Source organism: Myotis brandtii, unplaced genomic scaffold (assembly GCF_000412655.1).
Source record: "Myotis brandtii unplaced genomic scaffold, ASM41265v1 scaffold358, whole genome shotgun sequence".
NCBI lineage: Eukaryota > Metazoa > Chordata > Mammalia > Chiroptera > Vespertilionidae > Myotis > Myotis brandtii.
In genome coordinates, this window is record NW_005363772.1 from 4651954 (window position 1) to 4661825 (window position 9872).

The 9872-nt window shown below is 42.3% G+C and overlaps 1 protein-coding gene across 4 annotated transcripts in view; it reads left to right on the forward strand.

The window, feature by feature from the left end:
* The window catches only part of CCDC91 (coiled-coil domain containing 91), a 327053-nt gene that overhangs the window by 210473 nt on the left and 106708 nt on the right, over positions 1 to 9872 (forward strand). For all 4 annotated transcript variants that reach the window (XM_005871845.2, XM_014544292.1, XM_014544291.1 and 1 more), the window contains one exon: positions 3423 to 3530. In XM_005871845.2, coding sequence (XP_005871907.1) covers positions 3423 to 3530 — 108 coding nt within the window. The remainder of the gene's footprint in view (positions 1 to 3422; positions 3531 to 9872) is intronic.

Consider the following 9872-nt stretch of genomic DNA (forward strand, 5'->3'; position numbering starts at 1 on the left):
TTTACCTTCTATAATTGAAACTTTGTTGCTTTCAGTGGAGCTCAGAGCTGGGCCGCGGCAGGTGGGGAACCCTTGCTTCCTGCATCACTGGAGCAAGCAAGCCTCCTGCTCGCTCCAGCTCCGTGGCTGCCGGCCACCATCTTGGTTGGGTTAATTTGCATATAGTCACTCTGATTGGCTGGTGGGCGTGGCTTAAGGCATAGCAAAAGTACAGTCAATTTGCATGTTTGTCTTTTATTAGTATAGGATTAGAGGCACGATGCATGAAAATTCATGAACTGGAGGGGGGGTCCCTGAGTCCGGCCTGCCCCCTCTCACAGTCTGGGAGCCCTCAGGGGCGGGAGGCTACCCAGCAATCAGGAGAAGGCGACACCCCATCACACCTCTGCTGCTGTCACTGCCGGCAGCACACGCCTCAGCCAACCCTAGTTACCTGAGCCTCGTGTGGCCCTGGGAGGCTAGGCAGCTGCCATCTAGGCTTGCCTGTACCTCGTGCAGGCCCTGGGCGGCTGCGGGGCTGAGAGGACTGGGAGTCTCTGGAGGCAGGCACACGGAGCGGCCTGGCCCGCCTGGGGGTGGGTCCGGCCTTGACACGTGCCTGCCGCCCTGGTGGGGCTAAGGGGACTGGGTACCACCATCTTGTGGCTGTGGGCACCACCATCTTTGAGGGTGTGGCAGTCAATTAGCATATTCCCTCCTTATTGGCTCTGGGCGCTGCCATATTTGAGGGCGGGGCAGTTAATTAGCATATTCCCTCCTTATTGTCTGTGGGCGCCACCATCTTTGCAACAGTGTGAAGGTCAATTAGCATATTCCCTCTTTATAAAGTAGGACTAGAGGCCCAGTGCACTAAAATTCATGCACTGGGAGAGTTCCTCAGCCCATCCTGCCCCCTCTCACAGTCAGGAGCCCTCAGGGGATGTCCTACTGATGGCTAAGCCACAGTTTGGTCTCCCTCTGCAGAAGACAACTGGGCTAATCATGTGAAGGCACTGCCCCCATCACCCCGCTGCTGTTGCCAATGCTGGTCGCCTCAGCTTCTGGCCCTCGGCCCTTGGCCCTTGCTTCTTAGCGCTGGCCCCACCCCCGCCCACTGGTAGGTGGGGGACGATCTGGGGCCAGGCCAGCTGGGGGAGTGGCTGTGGGAGTTTGAGGCACAGCAGGTCACACCCCGTCCAGCCTCTGCGGAGGCATGGTGCCGGGACTGGGCCCGCGCCACTGCCTCTGTTGCTGCCTCTGAATAAGGGGCAGCACTGGGACTGGGACCACACAGCCCCCTCTCCCACTGCCTCTGTGGAAGGGGCCGCAGCGCTGGACCAGCCCGCACCAAGGCCTCTCCCATGCCGCCGCCTCTCCCGCACCACCTCTCCTGTGACCTCTGCAAAAGAGGCCGCACCACTGCACCTCTCCTGTGCCGCTATGTGTCTCCTGTGCCACCACACCTCTCCCATGCTGCCCCACTTCTCCCGCACTGCCCCGCCTCTCCCGCGCCCCTGGGCCCTCGCAGCCTCTGTGGCTTTGTCCGGATGGACGTCTGGAAGATGTGCAGTCTAATTAGCATATTAACCTTTTATTATTATAGATATACCTATAATAATAATAGAGTAATATGCTAATTAGTCCAGACATCCTTCTGGATGTCCTTCCTGACGTAGCTGGGGTTGTGAGTGAAGCCCGGGTTCCAGGGGCCTGCCAGTGGCCGGAGGGAGGGAAGCCTGGGTCCTGGGTGCTGGAGGGAAGCCCGGGTCCTGGGTGCCAGAGGGAAGCCAGTGTCAGCAGCTGGGGGAAGGAAGGTGTACTCTTTCACAAATTTCATGCATCAGGCCTTTAGTATATATATAGTTGTTAATCCTCACTCAGGATATATATTTTTTTCAGTTGATTTTTAGAGAGAGTGGGAGAGTGGCAGGGGAAGGGAGAGACAGAGAGAGAAACATTGATGTGAGAGACACACATCGATTGGTTGTCTCCCACAAGCACCTTTACCAGGGCCAGAGATCTAGCTTGAAATCAAGGTATGTGCCCTTGACCGGAATGGATCCCCCAGGATCCTTCATTCCTCAGGCTGATGCTCTATCCAACTGTGCCAAACTGGCTAGGGCAGCAGTTCTTTGTATTGTGATTAAACCTCAGTCAGAGCTCTATTTCCTTTACTAAATTTACTACTAATTCTGCAGCTTCAGAGTGGTGACTATTGAATTATAGGAGTGGTAGCATCATCAGACAGTCTAACGTTTGCAAGTGAAAGTTAATTATCTGAAAATTTGAGGCTTATCCAGAGGTTAAAAAAGTATTTTATCTTAATGTTATTTAAATGCATGCATATTTATTTAGCTTCTTAATGCATATTGTTTTCAACCACGTAAATCTTATTTTCATAACAGATATTATTTAAGAGATTTGGCTCTTTTTTTTTTTTTTTGGCAACTGTGCCAAACGTCTGTTTTCTATAAGACATGTGTCTGTTTCAACTTACTATTTTGATTATGAGTAGTTTATTATCCAGATAGACCTTCAAAAATAGAATATTTGCTTAAGAGTTCTTACATATATGGTTGAATGCATATTTTAGAATGATTTGGGGTTTATAAATAGCATGTAAGATAATATTGGGAACATGTTTAATATAACATATAATGCTTTAAAAAAAAGGAAGGGAAAATATGATAATATTCTAAGCATCTCTAATAAGGAAGTGAGTGGGTGGAACGCCTTCAAAAGCTGATTTTGCTTCCCTTACAACAGCAGGTCTTTGATTGAGGTTCCAGCATTTACACTACCCACTTAAGTTTGTCCAGTCTCTCAGGTTTTATTACTTTTTACGAAAACTGCCCTGACATTCCGACTGACTTCCACACGTTGACTTACACCTTTTCACGTCAAGGATGTGAACTTCCTGGGGGGCTGTTCTTTTATGTTTGAAATTGCTCAGACTTTCCATCTGCTTTTACTTGACTTGTGGTCTTGAAGATCATGCTTGGCCCATGGGATAGTACAGTGTGCCGAGAGGACGTAGAGTTTTGTCAGCCAGTGAAATATGTCTGGGGTTTCTTTTTTTTTCTTCTTTTTTTTCAGCAGTTTTCATACGCTCCTCATCCTGTGTGGTCTTCACTAAACTGAATTTATATTTAACAGAACTACTCACTCTCTTTATCATCTTCTATGACTTGGCCTTTTTAAGGAGAGGTGTGTGGAAGGAACATCTGGCCAAAAAAACTGTAGTCTTGGTAATAGGAAAACTTAAACCCAAAAGCTTAAAGTAGTGTTATATATGATTGTGCTTCAATACTCACAAATGTGAATTTTCTAATGCAGAAGTGGATCATATTTCAGATATGTGCAACTGTCAAAAAATTTCTCATGCCAACAGTAGAGTCCAAGTTTTGTCTGTGATCCAAATTACTTTTTTTGTTTATTTTTAGGCACTGCTACAGTCTTCAGTTAAGCAACAAGTAGAAGCTATTGAAAAACAGTACATTTCTGCAATTGAGAAACAAGCACACAAGTGTGAGGAGTTGTTGAATACTCAGGTAATAAAATTGCACATCCATTACATATTTATACGTTTCTTCTGCCTCTCCTCTCCTGAGAACTTTATAACTATTCAGTTTTGAACCATTTACTTTCCTTGGTATATTTTGGAGCAAAAGAATATGTTTATGTAAACTCAGTATTAAAGTTAGGGGATTTTATGATGGACTAAAAATAGGGCTAAAGGACTAAAATATATGCGGCTTCCTCAAATTAATGATAATTCTTATGTTACTTTCTGGGTCAGAATATTATTTATCAAATAAGAGAAGCAAATAGCTGATTATAAATGTGTTAGGGAATGTGTAATTATTTTTAGTGGTATAAGATTTATAAATAATATGTGCATTTTTAAAAGTATTTATGCTTGAGTTATCTTGTGTTGCATAAAGACATTGGTTTCTATTTGAATTTTTCCATTGACTTTTTTTCTTCCTTGATTTAATGTCTTAGAAGGCATTAAAGACTCTATTAGCTGATTTATGTTAATCAATCAAGCATTAACGGATGTGTCATAATATAAATAATAATGCAAGAAATTCTCAACAATACTTTTGAATAACAAAACTTGGTAGATGAAAATAAAATAAACTTTATTTAAAGGACCTATTTTGTATCATGGGAAGAAAATATGCTAAGAATTAGGAAAACAGAATTAGGTAGTAAATTTAAATGGAGATTTATAAATATGCCACTGCATCCCCAAAGGTAGAGGTCAATTCTGTTAAATATTATTCAATGTCATTTTAATAAATGATTTAGAAAAGGAAATACACAGGGAATTTTATAAATTTGATCTAATAGTTGTACTCTTTTGGGTGTTTAAATGCTAGGTTGTCTCAGGAATGAAGTTTCTATGACTTAATAATTTAACAGAAAAATCCGAGAAAAATTAAGGTCATAGAACTGGAAAACAGCATAAGGTATGTATTAGCCAGGACTCAGTGGTCAGCAAACTCATTAATCAACAGAGCCAAATATCAACAGTACAACGATTGAAATTTCTTTTGAGAGCCAAATGTTTTAAACTCAAGCTATATAGGTAGGTACATTGTTATTAACTTAATTAGGGTACTCCTAAGGCTTAGGAAGAGCCACACTCAAGGGGCCAAAGAGCCCCATGTGGCTCGCGAGCCGCAGTTTGCCCACCACTGGCTAGGTTGTGCCCCAAACTCTCTGGCTTCAGATAACAACATCTATACCTTACTCATGCTACACATACACTGAGAATTATCTTGAAGCTTGGTCTCATGTTGTCCTAACCCTAGGAAATAGCCTTGATAGTATCCTTCCTATGTAAAACATTACCTGTTATTGTTGCAGAGTGAAAACAAGCCCAGTCAGATTTACTACCAATAATTCAGTGTTCTGCACTGGAAATGACACTTTTATTCCCAATTTATTTCACAATCATAATGGGCCAGGTAGTGAAATCCTACCATGAACCTTGAAGGGAAAGAGCAGGAAGTATATGATAAACAGCACTAATATACCACAGTCTGCTGTTTTGGTCACCAAATATTCAGTCTCCATCTCACAGGCAAATATGCTTATCCTATTCCTGAAGGTGAAAATATGAAAGTTCTATCCAGCTAATGCCTCAAGCTGAAAAAGTCCAGGATTTCTGAGTGGTAGATGGGGAATGATGTGCTGCAGTTTCCATATTATCTGGTCCAGATACGTAGTTCTTTTTGAACTGAAGAACTAGAAACCAAAATATATGTTGTTTACCTACAACAAATCTAGTATAGAGTAATGAGACAAAGGTAAGGCATTTAATCACTCTCAGTAGCAAATATTAAGAATCAGAGATGTATAGCTATTAACATGTAATAGTTCTAACATTTCAGTGAACAGATTAAATAAGAATCTCTGCAATGGGGATAGGACTGCTCTCTGATTTACCATGATTTCTTTTTTTAGGGTTTAGGGCAGGATCTCTAGTCCATTGTATTTTATGCTCTTGTATGTTTTAAATTTTTTAGTATCTTTGTTGGCTATATCTAATGTATTGGCGATTATACCATTTTTCAGCATGCTTTCTGTCTATAGAAAATTGGGAGCCATGATCATTTTAAGTAGTAAATAGTCACCATTCAGGGCAATGGTTCTTTTAGCTTCTTATCTGTTTGATTACAATCGGTTTCATTTAGCGAAGGCAAATCAAACCCAAGGTTGTTTCAGAGACCTCCTTCCTATATATAATGTGTTTAAATTCTTTCCTCCTCATTCTTGTCTATCTGTGTGTCTCTCTTTTTCTGGTTAAAAATAACTTAATTTACAAAACCTGGTTTAAAGAAATCCCAATGACCTCTTTTCCTCAAACCATTTGGTCCAAATGAAAATATATATATATAATACTAGAGGCCCAGTGTATGAAATTTCTGCATGGGGTTGGGGGTCCCTCAGCCCGGCCTGTACCCTCTCACAATCCAGGACCTTTCAGGGGGTGTCTGACTGCCGGTTTAGGCCCAATCCCACAGGGGGTCCCTGTGGATTGGGCCAAAACCAGCAGTCAGACATCCCTCTCACAGTCTGGGATCACAGGCTCCTAACTTCTCGCCTGCCTGCCTTATCACCCCAAACCACTTTGCCTGCCTGCCTGATCGCCCCTAACTGCCTCTGCCTGCCTGCCTGATCGCCCCTAACTGCTAGCCTGCCTTCCTGATCACCCCTAACTACTTGCCTACCTGCCTGATCATACCTAACCACTCTGCCTGCCTACCTAATTGCCCCTAACCACTCACCTTCCTGCCTGATCACTCCTAACCTTCTCTGCCTGCCTCATCATCACCCCAACCACTTGCTTGCCTGCTTCATCGCCCCTAACCACTTGCCTGCCTGCTTGATTGCCCCTAACCACCTCTGCCTGCCTGCCTCATCACCCCTAACCACTCACTTGGGGGCGGGGTCGTTCTGGTCTCTGGTCATTCTGGTTGTTCCGCTGTTTCGGTCACTGGGGTTTTGTTATATAGGATAGTCGCAGCTTTATTGGTTCTTTGATTGGAGACACCTTAATAGATTAATCTTTAGCAATGAGTATGACTAACATAAACTTTGCTTTAATACTTGCTGCAAGGCTGAACTTCCTTGGTCTTTGTTCCTCAAAGGCCTTCTCAGTTGTTTGTTTTATAGATTGAGGTTGGGAAGATGGCTGTGCCTCCAGGTCCCCAATTTTCTGAACTTTTTCTAGTACCTGTAATTCATTTCTTGTGAATCATCTTTTGTTGTTGTTGTTTTGTTAATCCTTGCCTGAGGGTATTTTTCCCATTGATGTTTAAAGAGAGAGGAAGGGGCAGAGAGAAGGGGAGAGGGAGGGGAGGAAGGAGAGGGGGAGAGAGAGAGAGAGAGAGAATATCCATGTGTGAGACAAACAGAGAAGGGGAGAGGGAGAGGAGGAAGGAGAGGGAGAGAGAGAAAGAGAGAGAGAGAGAGAGAGAGAGAGAGAATATCCATGTGTGAGACACACATTGATTGGTTGCCTCTCTCGGGGCAGGGATTGAACCTGAAACCCAGGTACATACCAGTGAGTGGGAATCAAAGCCGTGACCCTTTGGTCAGAGGGCAGCGTCCCATCTAGCCCCAGCTTTATTCTCTTGTCTTTTTTTTTTTTTAATATATTTTATTGATTTTTTACAGAGAGGAAGGGAGAGAGATAGAGTTAGAAACATCGATGAGAGAGAAACATCGACCAGCTGCCTCCTGCACATCTCCCACTGGAGATGTGCCCGAAACCCAGGTACATGCCCTTGACCGGAATCGAACCTGGGACCTTTCAGTCTGCAGGCTGACGCTCTATCCACTGAGCCAAACCGGTTTCGGCTTGTCTATCTTTTATAATCCTTCACCGCCCGCCCCCCCAGGTTCACCCCCATGGCCGTGCTGGTGCAGCACATCAGTGTTTTGGTAATTTTTTTCATACTATTATAGGGATAATAGGTAAAAGGGTAGGTATCAAAATCCAAATTTTACAAGAATTAATGATAAATATTACTCTTTTTGTTTTACTTAACTTTATATGTAATTGTTATAAAACAATAACAACACTAATTTTATTACTTGTTTAAGAATTGTAGTGTTCTTATTCTAATCCATTCTTAATATACCATCTGGATAACTTATGTCTCATTTTCATAAAATAGGCAGAAAAAGTGTGCCTTGAGACTATTTATCTGAGAGGAAAAACACCTTTTACTACCTGCTAATTATTGCCCCAAAGGTATATAGTGATATGTTGGCAGGTTGTGGCTAGCCATAAAATTATTTTTCTCTCTTACCACATACTTCACTTTTCTTTATTTTCCATATTTAGTAAATTTAAGAGAGTGAATAAAGCAGTGAAATTTTACATTGAAATCTACTAAACAGAAAATAATGAGGTTACTTGCTACTTCTCTTGAATATATTCTCTGAGAGAATAGACAGATTGTTATCCCCATTTAAAATAACATGTGATGTTTACATTAAGAAGCCACAGAAAGAACAGTACTACTCAATTCTTCAGGAAAAATTTGTAATGTTAAGGGGAAATTAGAACTTCTTAATTCCCGTGTAACTTTTCTGTTTTCTAATTCCGTTGTTTTGCTTTTTTCCTGTCACTGCTCTCCCTCAGTACAAAGATCACTCTTTTTGACAGAGGACATGTTCAAAGAGAACAGAAGCCCTAGAGTAGTGAAAGATTGCTACTGTGCACCAACCAGCCGATAACATGTGCATGATTGCCTGTCCAGGCAAATTTTGATCAAGGAGCTTACAAATGAATATGGTGAAACATGGCCTGTGATCTTTTGAGGCATTTAAAAAAAAAATGAGCTAAGTACCTGAGACTGGAAATAGAAAAGTACTCTTAACTTTCAAAAAGAATGTTTCACAAACTGGTGATTATAATGATGGTCCCTGGCCTGATTCCAGATGGATTGCTAAAGAAGACTGGAAACTTCTGGAACCAAAGTTGATTGGCTTAGAAAATATTGTCCAGCTAAAATTACCCTTTTGGGGGAGAGATTTGCTAGGCTAGTCAGTCAGTTAAAGATTATCTAAACTTTAATACATGAAGTCTCTCACAAGATCACTGGGAACAAAAGTGTGAAACATACATATGAGGGAAAGGGCATTAGGTAAATAATTGACTAAGTAAGTGGCCACACCACATATATAAATATATGGAGTAATATCAAATTGTGGAATTGTCTGTAGTGAATGCCACAGGGTACTATCTTCTTCCCTATTCTGCTCAGTAATGTTATTAATGATTTAGAGGAGAATATTGAAAGCATTTTTTCACATTTGTGTATGGCATGAAATTTTATTTAAAACATTTTTTGGAGACTGGCATAGTTGGGCTGTATCCAAAGTGAAATTCAAAAGCAATAAATATTAGCATTTATACTTAAAATTTAAGCATCAGTAGAGGATTAGGATCCCAACCTAGCCATATAACATATATTTCACATTTAGGGGTTTTATTTAGTAAGTTTTAAAAGCAGGTTTTAAAAACTAATATAATTTTACTTTAATAAAATTGAAATCAACTTTCCAAAGGGGCGGGGGTGGGGGCGGGGGGTGTGAGGAGAAAGAGTGGAGTCCCACTCTTTTTGAACTTATATCACATAGTTCCTATTAGTACTAGGTGTCGTTTTTTTTAAAGATTATTTTCAAATTGGAACATATTTAAAGGACAGTGAATATAGAGTTGAAGGGACATAAAAACATATAATGTGAAGAACAATTAAAGGCACTACTTGAATTAAGTTCCCTATTTTGAAATGTGTTATATGAAAAAATAATTGACTTATTTTGGATCATTCTAGGTTCAGTGTATTGAAAGCAGAGAGAAACTTTTTAACTCAACACAAAAATGCAAAGATGTATTAGGGTTCACCTAACTATATTACACTAGAAGCCCGGTGCATGAAAATTCATGCACTGGGTGGGGGGTGTCCATCAGCCCGGCCTGCCCACTCTCACAGTCTGGGAGCCCTCAGGGGATGTCCTACTGATGACTTAGGCCCGCTCCGCCCCAGGGGGGAGAGCCGGCCTAAGCTGCAGTCTGGCCTCCCTCTGCAGGAGGCGACCAGGCTGATCAGAGGGAAGGCGCTGCCCCCATCACCCCGTTGCTGTTGCCACTGCCGACTATGGCAGCTACAAGGCCTGAGCCCCAGGCCTCGCAGCCATCAGGGCTCATGGCTGCCTGAGCCCCAGGACTTGCAGCCACTGTGGCTTTGTCTGGATGGACGTCCGGAAGACGTCTACCCTAATTAGCATATTACCCTTTTATTAGTATAGACTAGAGGCCCGGTGCACAAAATTTGTGCCCTCGGGGGGCGGGGGAGGGGGGGTCC